This window comes from Centrocercus urophasianus, unplaced genomic scaffold (assembly GCF_019232065.1).
Source record: "Centrocercus urophasianus isolate 14NV4802_14NV808 unplaced genomic scaffold, USGS_Curo_1.0 seq_13, whole genome shotgun sequence".
NCBI lineage: Eukaryota > Metazoa > Chordata > Aves > Galliformes > Phasianidae > Centrocercus > Centrocercus urophasianus.
Window position 1 is genome coordinate 559381 of NW_024884475.1, and position 15130 is coordinate 574510.

General features: G+C 48.8%; 1 protein-coding gene across 5 annotated transcripts in view; it reads right to left on the bottom strand.

Moving 5' to 3' along the window:
- Positions 1-15130, bottom strand: part of EXOC6B (exocyst complex component 6B) — a 245126-nt gene that overhangs the window by 68034 nt on the left and 161962 nt on the right. For 3 of the 5 annotated variants that reach the window (XM_042811691.1, XM_042811690.1, XM_042811689.1), the window contains one exon: positions 2797-2938. In XM_042811691.1, coding sequence (XP_042667625.1) covers positions 2797-2938 — 142 coding nt within the window. Of the gene's footprint in view, positions 1-2796; positions 2939-11544; positions 13141-15130 lie in introns of those variants that run through there. The other 2 variants (XM_042811694.1, XM_042811693.1) reach the window with 1 other exon arrangement.

Here is a 15130-nt window from a genome sequence, read left to right on the forward strand (position 1 = left end):
ACCACAGACTGTCCCTGTGCGGACACAGATTGAGAACACAGCTGCTACCGGTGTAGCTGATGGGACACAAATTAGACAGCCAGAATTGAGGGCTGAAGGCACTCCTGAAAGAAAAATAAGGTGTTGCTTGCATTGTGACATATGATATAGCTGCAAACTATGGATACGATTCATTAAACGCTGATCCTTCTCCCAGGTTCTTCTGCATGCAGTACTGTGAAAAAGCAAAATGATGACCAGCCATTAAAGAATAGCCCCTATCGAACCCACACGATCTTACAGGTGACCTTTCAACAGAATTTAATCTCTCAGCACTTACAGTCAAACTGGAGCATGATTAGCAACACTTCTGCAAAGGGGAGGAGAATATAATCTGACAGCATTAAGTGCCAAAATGAGGACGTCCACAGTGCATTTCACTGAATGAATGGAGTTACCAAAGATAGGAATGGCAGCTCCCAGCTATTTAGGTTCCAACACCATTCCCAGTGAGGACAGAGACTATCTTGCTGTGGGGCTTGACAGGAATCACATCAGGGCAAAGAGTGTTTCAGAAGACTCTGCAATGAAGAGGTTTGTGATGATCTAAAGAGCAAACGCTCCAACCTCCTTATCAACCTAGAAAGCCAAAACGATGAGTATATGCAATACACTTCCTCCCAAAATCCTTATCAACCCAGAAAGCCAAAAAGATGAGTATCCGGAATACACTTCCTCCCAAAATCTTCATCCACTTGAAGTATTTCTTGAACCCTATCAAGCTGAGTGTTTTCCGTAGCCATTCCTTTTGTGATACGTTCACAATCACAGAACATAATCACAGACTCACAGAATGGTTTCAGTTGGAAGAAACCCTTAAAGGCCATTTGCTCTCACTCCCTACAATGAATGGGGACACCCACAGCTCCATCAGTGCTCAGAATCCCAACAGTCTGATCTTGGGTGTCTTTCTGGGGTACCACCACCTCTCTGGGCAACCTGTGCCAGTGCCTCACTTTACTGTAAATAACTCCATCCTTATACCCAGTCTAAATCACCCTCTTCTAACCTGAAACCATTTCCTCTTGTCCTATCACAACAAGGACAAGTCTCCTGTCAGGTCTCTCCAGACCCTTCTCTCCAGACTTTAGATACCAAGCACCTAAAACCTGTCAGACAGCCATGTATCTGAGCTAGCTTTGGCCAGTGTTCTCCAAGAAAGGGCACTGCCCTGCTGCAGCACCAGACTGACCACCCCTGGAGAGATGCCCATCCAGCACCAGTGTGCTTCAGTACAAGGCAGCAGCCCCAAGAGATGAACATGCCCAACTCTGTCTGTCCCAAGACATCGTGACCATCTCTCACCTCTCTGGTTCATGGTTACCTGAATCAGATAATATATGTGGTTATTTGTTCAGCATGGAAAAGAGAAGGTTGTAGGGTGACCTCATTGCAGCCTTTCAGCACCTAAAGCGAACCTACAAACAGGAGGGGAGTCAATTCTTTACAAGGATAAATAATGGCAGGACAAGGAGAAATGGTTTGGAGTTGACGGAGGGGAGATTCAGATTGGATATCAGGGGAAGTTCTTGAGAGAGAGAGTGGTGAGGTGCTGGAACAGCTGCCCAGAGAGGCTGTGGATGCCCTGTCCATCCCTGGAGGTGTTCAAGGCCAGGTTGGATGGGGCCCTGTGCAGCCTGGGCTGCTATGAAAGGTGGAGGTTGATGGCCCTGTTGATGGCAGGGGTTTGGAGCTTCATGATCCTTGAGGTCCCTTCCAACCTGGCCATTCTATGATTATATGATACCAACACAGAAACTTTTCAAACCCTTTTTGTGCTTTTGCCTTCCACCAACACCCTTGCAAGAGCAAGTGCCACCAGTGGACTGCACAATGCTCAAGCCTCCCAAATGCAAAGGTGCTGGGTGACATTGCAGGGGGTAGGTTGGAAGCTGGGGCTGAAAGAACTGCATGGCAGCTCTGTTGCTGCCAACAAATGAAGTTGTCTGTATGGACTCACCCCCTTTCCTCTTTCTGAACTTCAATTAGCATCTAAAAACAGACTTACAAGGGAGGGAGGATCCTGTGCAGAAGTGTACTGGCCCTGCCTCAGATTAAATGATAAAAATAGGACAAAGCAAGGTGTTCTGTCAGTTCTGTTCTATATTTTGTTAACAGCTACAGACAGCAGGATAATAAGCAAACTGAGAGACATCTTAGGATTTCAGAGCTTATTCAGATGTTAGCTAGATGAACTAAAATGAGCAGGGTTGACTGCAAGCCACATTGGTGGCCCTTACCATGCTCACATGCACACCTCTAAATAGATGTCACAGTTGCTTACAATGACTCTTTCCCATACCAGTAACATTGCAAAAAGGGGATGCTTTGAGAAAGAATTCCCTGCAGCAGATAGAGAAGACAACTGGCTGCAGTCAGGAAATGACCAGAACTTCTTAAGAACAGTTACTGTTTTTGAAACGGTTACAAGTGAACTGATTTTTGTGTGCCTTCCCCGATGTTTTACCCACTCTAAATCCTCACAGTTTTGAAACACTCCGTTTCAAAAAGCAGGGTTGATCTGGAAAGCATCAGCAAAGCATTTTAGGAAGAAAAGGAACAGCAAAGCTTTGATCTCTTCGAATTTGCTGAGCTGCTTCTGTGCTGAAGATATTGCCAGATGTCCTCCCAGACAGCAGCAGCGAGCTCTGCCAGTCCCAACCACTTGGCACCACTCACAGCACTGCCCTGGCTCAGGTCCTGGCATACAAATGGGCAAAGGAAAGCAATGGAAAACGGGATGGTAATGCATCTTACGTTCACATTCCTCCACGTCCAGGTTGAACTGCTGCAAGGCGCCCAGCGTCAGCTGCCGCACTTCGGCTTCCAGCAGCAGCTGCATCAGCGAGGTGGACAGGTGTTTGCATGCCGACATGCAGGCGGTCTGTGCCACCTTCCCCTGCAAAACAAAAGGGAGATGTATGAAGGCCCACGAGCACGCGTTTACAGCACTAAGCAGCCCCCGCCATCACATCCTACTGTGGATAAGACAACAGGCCCTGTTTCATTTGATGGCCTGCACGGATTGCACGAGGTAACCTGGTTGATAGGTTAAAACGGTGGGAGCGGCGACAACTCAGAACTGCAGCCTACAGCTCAAATTGCATTTATTTACACTGCACAGTATGAGTTTCAAAATCCCATTCCAACAGCGGAGGCACTCAGCTCAAGGAGAGCTCTTTCCTGCACGGCATAGGGAGCGCTTTGCTCCTTCACCAGGTTGGGTCATCCGTGGTGCCAGCAGAAATGACTTGGGTCTGTGGAGCAAGGGATACGAGCAGGCTCCTTGGCGTGCACCCTGCAGAGCTGGAGGGACACTGTGATGACCACAAACCCACGCTGATGCTCTTCTGCCTACTTCCAGCGCTGTGTGGCACCATCCAGACACAGGTGAGGAACAAGGAGAAGGAAATGTCACAGTGAGGAAGTGCTGAAGCTGTGTTGGCTTGGATAGGATTGGGGTGAGGTGGTTTCACCCCGATGGGCAGCTCAGCTGTACTACAGTGCTCCCTCACTGCGCCCCCTTCAAGGAAGAGGGGGAGAAAATAGGATGGAAAAGGGTGCAAAGGTTGAGATAAGAACAAGGAGATATCTGACCAGCTATTGTTACAGGCAAAACAACAGAGCCAGCATAGGGAGATTAAGGTAATTTATTGCTTGTTAGTACAGATTAGAGCAGTGAGAACTAAAAGTCACCTACAGGCACCTTCCCTCATCCACCCTTTCCCTGAGTTAGGGAATGGCAGTGGTCAGCCCGTAACATTACATCTCTGCTACTCCTTCATGGTCACTCTCTGGCCCTGCTCCATGTGGGATCCCTCCCCAAACAGAGCCCACAAAGGCTGCCCACAGCTCTTCAAGCACTGCTCCAACACAGCTCCATTCCACAGGGCCCATCTCTCATGAACTACTCCAGCACAAGTCCACATGGATGGCCCCAGCCTGAGCTCTGCTCTTGCAGGAACCCTCCACGGGCTGCAGCCTCCTCCAGGCCACATCCACTGCTGCACCACGGCTACACATGGAGATCTGCTCAGAGCGGTGCCCATGGGCTGCAGGGGGACAGCCTGCTCCTCCATGGGCCCCTCCTGGTCTGCAAGGAGCTCCTGCTCTGTGCCTGCAGCACCTCCTGCCCTCCTTCTGCACCTGCCTGTTCCATAGAGAAGGTGACCATCAACACTTGGCTCCTCCAGTACACCCATACTTCATGGGAAGACCTACAGGGCCAACAGGCTGGGTCAGTCTGGAGAAGAGGAGGATCAGGAGAGACCTCATCACTCTCTACAACTCCCTGCAAGGAGGTGGTAGTGAGGTGGGGGTCGGCCTCTGCTCCCACGTAATGGGGATAGGATGAGAGATGATGGCCTCAAGTTGAGTTCTTCCATGGCAGCCTAGAGGTTCCTGAACTCCCTGAGACACCAGGAGAAGACAGAGGTCTTCTCAGACAGAGGAAAAAGTCCTTTCTGTGAGCAACACATATTTCTCCACCCACCAAATTGCAACCAAACCTTTGTGACAAGCTTCCAAACCAGGCAACAGACTTTTGTTCAACCTACTGGAATTTCTCCCCTCATTTACAGCTCCTCAAAAGACTTCCCTCATTGCTTGGGTCCAAAAGTTGCAGCAGGATCTACATAACAGGCTTCTGTATGCAGTGCAGGTGTGGAACATGCATAAAACCCATAAAAATGTGCAGTTCTAGCACGGAAACACAGACTTACAGAAACTCTTTGGCCAATGCTGCATGGAACCATCCACAGCTCAATGCCTGCAACCTCCACGGCAGCGCTTCTGGTGGTGGGGCTGCCATGCAAACAGCCGTGCTTGAGCTGGAGATTATGTTTTCAAACGCACACAAAAGGATTTAACACGCTCTCTTGGAAACGAGGAGTGGCTTAGGAGACATTTACAAGCATTGTACAAATTGTACTCGAACTGGGATTAAAGTGGGGGTGGATCACAAGTTTCATTACCGCAGCACGGACAGATGAGTTTTTGATACATGAACTGGGAAGTGCTCTTGCCAGCTTCACCAAGTAGGTTTGGATCCATGGGCAACATCCATCTTCAGCAGCAGGAAAACTTCCTTTGTCATTAATAAGAAAGCAGAGGCACGCTCGGAGGGCAGGGCACTCCATCTCCATTGTTTACTGCCGTTCCCAGGCTCCGGCAGCGTCCATTACTCACCTCAGAACAAACACCTTTGCTAAAATTAAGATGAAACATGGCAACCATAAAGTTTAGCGCAGCCACGAGTTTTTGCTTTTCATCATTTCCTCGCACCGTTCTGACACACTGGGTTATTTACAGTGCTGCTCGGGCTCATTCCTCAGCCCCGTATGCAGTGGAAGCACGCTGCTATCCGACCACCATTTTTCTTCATTACTTCCAACAGACACTTTGAATCGTTGCTATGCTCCGGGTGGTTTGATGTGTTGTTGAGCAGAAGGCTCAGTCTTGGTCCATCCTCTATGATCCTCACACATCATCCTCTCCACCTGCAGTCCCACAGCTGCTCCCCAGCCAACTTGAGACTCCTTGTGATACGCAACTCAAACCCAAAGAGGACTTTTCCTTCTCATCACCCACTCTGCTCGGAAGAGAACCCAAAAGTCCATGGGCGTGGACACAGGCTGCAACCCCAGAGCAGCTGAGACACAAACCTCCATGGACGAAGTCAAAAGGAAAACCCACAAGAGGGTTTTCAGCCTCAGTGAGAAAAAACATAGTGTAAGACCCTCCTTGTACACCAAGTAAAGGTTGGATCAGCAGCACGGAGGTACCTAAAGGGTTACCTGTGCCTGCAAACACACCTGCTCTGCTGCATGCATTCCTCCGGCCAGCCAAGCTTGCCCAAAGAGAGAGTGAATGACAAGCAACACTGGGAGGGTGAGAAGAACAGCAAATAGTTGAAATGAAATGTCAAGTTAATAAGCCAGACGCAAGGGAGACGGGAGGGAAAAGGCAATTTAATCGTCATGCCTTGACAGCACAACAGCTCTGCAGAGCCTTCGTGGCAGAAGCAGAGCATACAAACCATACAAGCATACAAACTCAAAATTACTGGATGAAAGATAAAAGCATACGCAGGTACTTTTCCTGCCTTGTATGCATTAATCCGTTCTTCCTCCTATTTATGAGCTGAGGGCCTGGAGATGCTTTAAATCACTGTGATGAAGGCCCAGATGGGGACAGCAGGTCCTCCACCATGGGGCACAGCTGCCTGGCACACCAAGGTCTAACACCTTTCCAGAATTTATGCTCTTTCAGTCTTATAAATACAGATACAGACAGTGACAAAGACGCCACTTACAGCAGCTCTCTGCAAGATCAGCCACTGCACACAAACATCAATTTTATAATATTTTCCCAGAAACCAACTGCAATACCTGCTTGATAAGCAGTTGCTGCTGGTAGGAGAAAAATCAAATGAGGACATTGATCGATTGCTCCTAACAAGGGGTTCTATTTCTCTTTCCTCTTCCAGTTCCTACTGTAGTTCCCAGGATGGCGGCAGTGATGCAAGCCTGTGATTGACATGTTTTTTCCTCCAAACCTCCAAAATCATTACCAGCCCCACCTTGAGCAGTGCCACGACATGTGCCTTGGCTTGGAGGTGTCAGGGGTGCCCATCACAGAGGCTGCTCCTACAGAACCCTGCTGTCCTGCTATGGTTTTAGAGACGCATGCAGATATGGCACTGAGGGACATGGGGATGGGTTGACTTGATGATCTTAGAGGAATCTTAAGGATTCTATGCTGTCTCCTCCTTGGGGACCTACAAAAGCCATTGGATTTGGGCCCAGGTACAACTGGGAGTCCCTGCTGGGGCTGGGCTGGACCAGAAGGACCCAGATGGATATCCAGCCTCAGCCAGAATGGGCTCCTATGAACTGCCTGCAGAGATGAGAGTAAAACTAACACTCTGTAGTCACCAATAGCTCATTTACCAACATGACAGAAAACGGAGGAGCTTGAAGTCACAAGAAAACCTCTATCGCATCAGTTGTCTACTTTGCAAACCTCACAAAAGCTGAACAGGATTTGCGTGGGGCAGAACTGGGTGGTGCATGAGTACATGCGGAGCTCAGCTGCTGAGACACCCAAGCACATGCCCAACCACCCTTTGCCCATCTCAAACATGGCCAGCAAAATAGCAATTCTCTTCCTGAGCACACCATCAACAGCCCTGGGTTTGTTTGTAGCCTTTAATGGGCCTGTAACTGCTTTTTTTTGCCCACATAGGAATCCCCCTGTCCACTGCTCTCAGTGCAACCCCCTTGCAGCTGGGGTCTGCAGCTGGTGTTTCCATTCACAGGCAGGTTGAACATTAGGAAGAATTTCTCCTCCAAAAAAGTAGTCAGGCACTGGCACAGCTGCACAGGGAGTGATGGGGTCACCATCCCTGGAGCTGCCCCAGAACCGTGGCAATGCGGCACTGAGGTGAGTGCGCATGGTGGGATGGGTTGGGGTTGGACCTGGGGATCTCAGAGGTCTTTTCCAACCTTAATGACTTGATGATTATGTGACACCTCTCAAGGTGATGCTGCCCATTTGGTGCTCCCAGAGATGCACAGAGGCGTGATACCCAATGAATACCAATGAATAGCCAATGAATGAAGCAGCAGAGCCAAACCTCCTGATGCTGTCCCCAAGATGCAAGCCATAGGTGCCACACACCAGCACAAGCATCCTCGAACCAGGCCCCACCGAATCAAACACGCTGCAGGAAACCAGCCATGAAATCATCTCATTTCAGCTGCATTTCATCCTTGGGCAGCAGATTAAGCCCTTTGGGTTCCCAGGAGGCAGGAGAAGGTCAGTGCAGAGCCGGCGTTGCTCACGGTAGCGTATTTGTTTGAAAATAGCAAATATGTTAACAATTAGGGAAGGGAAAAGCTGAAAGGCTGCCTTGTTAATTAAGGAACTTGCTATCAAAGGACTCATTAAAAGCTACTGAAACGGAATGGTTGTTAAAATAAATACCCATTAATCTTAGTGTGCAATCAGGAATCGGTTGCCGCTACCCACCTCGTTGCAGGGCTTGGGGCTCCCGGCTTGCACCAACTGCTGCAGGCTCCAGGGAGACCCATGGGGACCCATCCTGCATCACCTCCACCTCCAAAGGGCCGCCGCTGCCTCCCACTGCCCCTTATCCCCATCACAGAGCGGGCAAAGCGCAAACAAAAGTCCCATTGTGGCACTGCTAACGCTTCCGTCAGCTCACCGAAGGACTAATGGGATATTGCCACGAGAAACAAAGCCTGACAGGTTTCAAGCAGTCCCAGGGTTTGCAACTGTTGTGTTTTTATAACAGCAGGATTTGTTTTCATCTGCCACAAGCACCGAGACTGCTTTGGTGCAGTACGCTCAGACATGCAAATCCACGCGCTTGAGGACAATAGAAAAATGGGCAAAATAAATATGGAACTCCTGGCATTACAAGTCCACTCCGTTATAAACAACACGACTCATAGAACCATACAATCCTTAGAGTTGGAAGGGACCTCTGAAGGCCATCTAGTCCAACTCCCCTGCAATGAACAGGGACAGCACAGCTAGAACAGGTTACCCAAGGCCTGACCCAGCCTTGCCTTGAAAGTCTCCAGGGTTGGGGATATAAATTTTACTCCATCATAGTTATGAGTCAAGAATACTGGTTCAGACAAGCAAATAAGGCACTGTGGAAATCCCAAAGCCTGCAGTATAAAACTGCTTCACAGCACCTTGTTCCCTTCCTTAGTCCATGAGCATCTACCAGCGGACCATAAGCTGGATTCATCCCAATCATCTTAACACAACGGTTTGGCAACATAAAACCTCAATGAAATGATGGCAGAAAGGTCAGCTCCCTTTTCTTGCTATTTAGACTATGTGTTCTCGTATCCTGCCCACAAATAGGTGCAAATGAAACTGCCACTATCATCACCGCAGCGAATGCACTGAGAGCAGGAGGATGTAATCAGGGCTATTTAATTTTTCCTCTGTAGAAGTAAACTGAGTTATCTTGCAAATCTTTGCCACTTTTGTGGGCAAGGTGGGAAAAATCAGGACATTTTTGAGGGGAATATTAGGAAATCAGCTTTGCCTGAGCCTCTCAGTGTGCCCGTGCCAGCCTAGTTTGCCACGGTCTCAGCACCACCCTCATTAATTCCTCTGCATTTTAAACTAGGGCAGGTGAGGTTTAGGTTAGATATTAGGAGAAAGTTTTTCACACAGAGGGTGGTGAGGCACTGGAACAGGTTGCCCAAGGAGGCTGTGGATGCCCCATCCCTGCAGGCATTCAAGGCCAGGCTGGATGTGGCTCTGGGCAGCCTGGGCTGCTGGTTGGTGACCCTGCACACAGCAGGGGGTTGAAACTGGATGATCATTGTGGTTCTTTTCAGCCCAGGCCATTGTATGATGATGATTCTATGTCCAACATGTTCATCCCTAAGGGATTGGTTTCAAACCGGGGATCCAGACAGCCACTCCTTGTCTACAACAGCTCAGCACCTACAGTGAATAGCAGAGCTCAAACCCGCAACATCCCAAATCCCACCAACAGGAATGGTGCCCCCAGCTGCAAATTACACAGCTGGAGGTTACGTGGCCTTGGAATCTGCCAAGGAAAAGAAGCAGAAAGCTTCCAACCTGCAAGAGAAAATCGGTGATGAGCAACACTCATGCAGTGCTGTCAGGAAAGGGACACTCCCAGACTTGTAGCCAACCTGGTCCTTCACATTGTTTGGGGGAGCTAAAATTACAGGTTTTTTGGTGCTCAAATTAATGAAAGAAGAAGCATACATCTTTCTTTGAAGAAGGCATTTTGGATCCAAAACACAGCTGGGACCTCTGTGTTTCCAGCCTACCCCACAAAACCCCACCCCATCCTACTTGCCCCCATGGGAGAAGCTGTACTGCCATCAGCAAACCACCACATTTAAGCAGACTGACACCACTGAGGCACTGCCATGCACTACTCTGATGAAAAAATGGGGATTCCTGTCTTAGGACTCCAACCATCCCTGTCATCTAACAGCCACGATCAAGAGACAGCTCTCCACCATGGAATCTCAGATGCCACCTATGAGCAGCACCAGCCTGCAGGCACAGACCATAGTGAAACTGCCACCACACAAAAATAAACCAGACAGCCAGTTATGCTGACCACTGCAGTCTGATACAAAACCCCTGAAATTCCAATAAAAGAGAAAAAAAAATAGTTTGGTTCTGCTATGGATCACCAAGGCCAACAGCTGGAGGCTGTTCTGGGTGAAGCTGGAGGGGAGCATCAACACCAAATGGTGTTTAATTTGGGCAGGGCAAGGTTGTTCCTGCACGGTCATGGAGAGGAGCAGCCCATCACATACTGCATGCATTTGCTCACAGGAAGGAGTGAATATCTTCAACAGCAGAAGCACAACTCAAGGGTTTTCTATCTGTGAGAAATCATGGGAAATGCGAATATGGGAAACAGCAAATCATAGAATCATAGAATGGCTTGGGTTGGAAAGGACCTCAAGGTTCATCAAGCTCCAATTTCCCACCACAGGCAGGGCCACCAACCTCCACCTTTCATAGCAGCGAGGCTGCCCAGGGCCCCATCCAACCTGGCCTTCAACACCTCCAGGGATGGACGGGGCATCACAGCCTCTCTGGGCAGCTGTTCCAGTACCTCACTGCTCTCTGTAAAGAATTTTCCCCTTATATCCAACCTCAATCTTCCCTCCTTCAAACCCTTTCCCCTTTCACAGAGCTGATTCCCCTCCTGTCTGTAGGCTCCCCTTAGGCACTGCAGGCTGCAATGAGGTCACCCCACAGCCTTCTCTTCTCCAGGCTGAACAAGCCCAGCTCCCTCAGCCTGTCTTCATAGCGGAGATGCTCCAGCCCTCTAACCATCAAAAGCAAGGCTTCAACACAACACAAAACGTATGGGCAGAGCACACCACAACAGCTAAATCCAGTTCTCCTTTCCCAGAAGGGAACCCTTTGGCTTTGCCACGTGGTGGGGATTGCTGAGGCACTGGAACAGGTTGCCCAAGGAGGCTGTGGATGCCCCAGCCCTGCAGGCATTCAAGGCCAGGCTGGATGTGGCTCTGGGCAGCCTGGTCTGCTGGTTGGTGACCTGCACACAGCAGGGGATTGAAACCAGGTGATCACTGTGGTCCTTTGCAACCCAGGTTGATGGTTGGATGTGATCACCTTAACCGTGTTCCTTCCCCTGAATGAATGCACACTCCTCAGCTCTCCACCATGGAAAAACACAATGTCCAAACACCACAGGTACCTCTAAGAAGAAACGAAGCCCACAAACAGCCTGCGTTTAATGAGACTCTGTTCACCCAGGAGCAGCCGTCATCCCTCCTGGAGCTCTTAGAGCCGTGCAGCCCTCGCCGTGCTCCTCCCCAGACCCCGTGTCCATGGGGTGAGGCTTCCCAAAATGCCTGACACAAACCAGAGCCCTGGCCCGACAATTATCAGAGAGCAAAAACTGGAACGAACGAGAAAAAAATAAATGACATATTTCATCCTCCCTCTTTTGTGGCTTTTATTTTCTTTTGTATTCGCTTTGGGAATAACATTCTTTCCATTGGGAAGAGTCTGATTTTCCATTAAATACAAAGCAGCTGCCATTTTGGAAACAAAACGTTGATTAAATGCAGATTTTTTATTTTTTTTTTAATTTTGTCCCTCATGTATGAAGAGTTTGAACCACGCTCATCTCTGTTGATTTATCGGGGCAAAGCATCTGCCAATTACAGCAGCAGGAAGGCTTAAAAAGAGAGAGTGCACAGAACCGATTCATCTGTACTGTACACTGCTAGCAGTTGGGTTATAATTAAAAGGGGAAGGATCTCAAGGCTGGAAGACCAGCAGGCTGTGCTCAGCCTCATGCAGAGCCCATGCCTTGCTCCAACAGAACCTAGAGCTCAACAGATGCCCACTTACTGCGGTGCCCATTGAGGGCTCGGTGCGTTCTCCATGATGTTCGACTCTGCCTGCTGGAAATGGAACTTGGACGTGACTTCAGGCCCAGATGTTGAGCAGATTGAAAAAAAAACAGAGCTCAAAAGATGAAAAAATCCCACTCCGTTTCCAATGCAATTCAGTAGGTTTCTGCTTCTGAACTGGGCAATCAGAGCTGATTACTGAGAAGTAGTGATCCGCACAAGAAGCATGCGGAACTGCCGCTGTTCTTACAATTTTCCAAGAACTAAATGCTAATGAAATTTTTATTTCATGAAAGAACACAACTTCTGGTTGAGAAACAGAGAGGAGGAAGTTGGATATTAAAAACAATTTCTACTCAGAAAGTGGCGATGGATTGGAACAGGCTGCCCAGGGAGTGGTGGGGTCACCGAACCCGGAGGCTTGGTTTAAGAACCATGGAGATGTGGCACTGAGGGGCATGGTCAGTGGGCATGGTGGGATGGTTTGGGGTTGGACCTGCGGATCTGAGAGGTCTTTTACAACCTGAACGACTCTATAGTTCTATGAAAGCTGCAAAACTGAATGGCACCTTGTTGGTTTTTTTCATTAGCACATCCAGTTCTCCTTATTCATTCATGAAACACCACGAAGAAAGACCATGGCAACCACGAGAAAATCCATGAAGAGCCTCATCTTTCAATGTTTTGCTTCCTTTCTCTTGCTGTGTAGGCTGCACGGTGCCTGAAGAACACACAGCTCTGTGTTGGCACCCAATGACAGTCACCAAACTCCATCTGCAACTGCTTCCTTCCCACCATTCTGCTCCAGCACTTGACCGTGTATTGATGGTTGAACTTGATGATCTTAGAGGTCTTTCCCAACTTTAAGGACTCTGATTCTGCTGCAGATATGACATTCATCAACATTCCCCTGCGTGCTCCCAACGTCGAAGTCTTGCAAGACTTCAGGTTGCCAACGTATGAAGCCAGAGGAAAGCATATAATGGCAAAGTCTATTATTTCACTTAAATTTGAGTCCAAAGGGAAAAAAGAAACGTGCTTTAACATCTGACGGTGCTGCTGGAAGCTCTGTGCTGGGCTCTGGTGCAGGAAGCAGCGGGCGTGTTTGAATTCCTTATGCTGAGGATGGTTTTTTGACTGCCAAATTCCCCGTACCACACATCTGATTCTTTGTGCATGCAAAAGTAAGCATAAAACAGCTTTATAAATCTAAGTTTGTAAAATGAAATCAAAGCCAAACATGCCAAGGTGACTACACAAAGGGAAGCAAAACCTATGCAAGCGCGCACACCCTGGTTTAAAGGATTTATGGGACTGGGCATTTTAGCTTCAATTAATTTTCAGAGTGCTGAAAGCACACAAGAAACCATGTAATTACAAGATAACTTGGCTTACCCAAATCCTACTTAACTAGCACTCGTGGGTTAAGCAGAGGTCAGGCTTCCCCAGCCAACAAAGCTAACTCCACCATATTTGAACGTGTCAGTGCAACCAGAAGTTCTCATTCCGACCCATTCCTTTTGGCCAGTATTTGGGATCCTGGGGACACCTGAAGAGTGGCACACAGCCCCAGAGCATCAGGAACAGCCCAGACCCCACAGCCACACGAGCACTGCTACAGGCATGATCCCATCTTTGACCACGGCAAACTGTCCAACCTTGAGCGCAAACTGGATCGAGTAACCTCAAGAGAGAGGAGGATCTGCCCTGGAGAGCAGAGGAAACACCAAGACAGGATTTTATAGAGGCTGCTCACAGCCCTGTCCATGCCTGTGACCCAGACTCACAATTTGGGGTGTTTTTCTATATCTACAACACGGAGAAACCTCTAGGATCAGCCACAACTGCTTCCCACCGGACGCTTTAAATGCAGCTACAATTGCTCCTTTGTGCTGCTATGTCGTGCAATCAGATTTTTATTTTTCATTCTCTCAGACAGATTAGTGATTTATTTCCACCAATTAAAACAAACAACCAAGTGAACAAAAAATTAGAGGGGTTAAAAGCAAAATTAGAATGTGTTGCAGTTAAGAACAAAACCAAGAGCAGGCTAGCAAAGTCCCACCGTATAAAGGGATTACTCCATCCCTGACCCTTTCCAGGGGACCTCCAGGTATTACTTTTCATTGATTTACCTTAATGAAACTAATGCACCCCTCTCCGTAGGAAGCTGACTCCATAGCTGTCTAGGCACTGGATTCAATTAAAGAAATAAATACATCTGGCTTCTAAATTGTGCAAAGTCTCAAAAGCCAGAGGCAATGCTCCTTTTTGCTTCCATCCCTCTTGGGGTACACCCCAGGCCCCTGCACAGGATGGGCTGACCACAAGGGGATACTCAGATCTCCCCCTGCAAATCGGTGGCTGTTGGGGGACTGCCACCAAGTGTGACACATCCCTGCCTGCAGGGCCAGGATTGCTGTAGGATGGCTCCTTCTTTCCAGAAGCTGGCATTGATGTCAGGCCTTGCTGTTGACTCTGAAACCCCAGAGTGCCCACACAAGGTCTCAGGGCTCAGCTAGGCTCAGTTTCCAGGCAAAGGGGTGCATGCACCCAACAGCACCACGCCATGCTGATCTGGCCAGGCAGCCCCATGGGCAGCATGAACACAGAGCAGGGCTACAGGCATAGAAGCAGAAGCTCAGAGCAGGGCAGAGGCACACGACGGCGTCGAGAAGCACGAGGTGTGCTTGGTTTCGCACACGGCTTGGCTGCAGACATCAGAATAGAAGCAAGAAAGCAACTCGTGAGCAATTTGGGATCTATCTGCTGAAATGCCTTCACTTTTCTCCCAACACACGCAACAAGCAGAAATGACAACACTTAGAGGCATGCATTGAACCAGAAGGAAGGTCCTGAAAGTCTGCTTTGCTAATTGCCCTCGTCCCAGCTGTGAGACAGCAAACACCAAGAGACCACGCTACCCTCTACTGACAGGCGTAGCACTAAGGCCAGGAGGGAGAGCCCCGTTGGGAATGCAGCCTGAGAAGGATGTGTGCTGATCAGACCACAGGGAGAACACAGGGATATATGCAAAGGTCTTCTTTCTTTCAGGCTGAGGTTGAAAATCTCACCCTGTTTTCCCAAATAACAGGTGTTGCCTCTAATGTTTAGGGATACATGGGGCATAACAGAAGGCAGTTAAATGCAATGCGCTC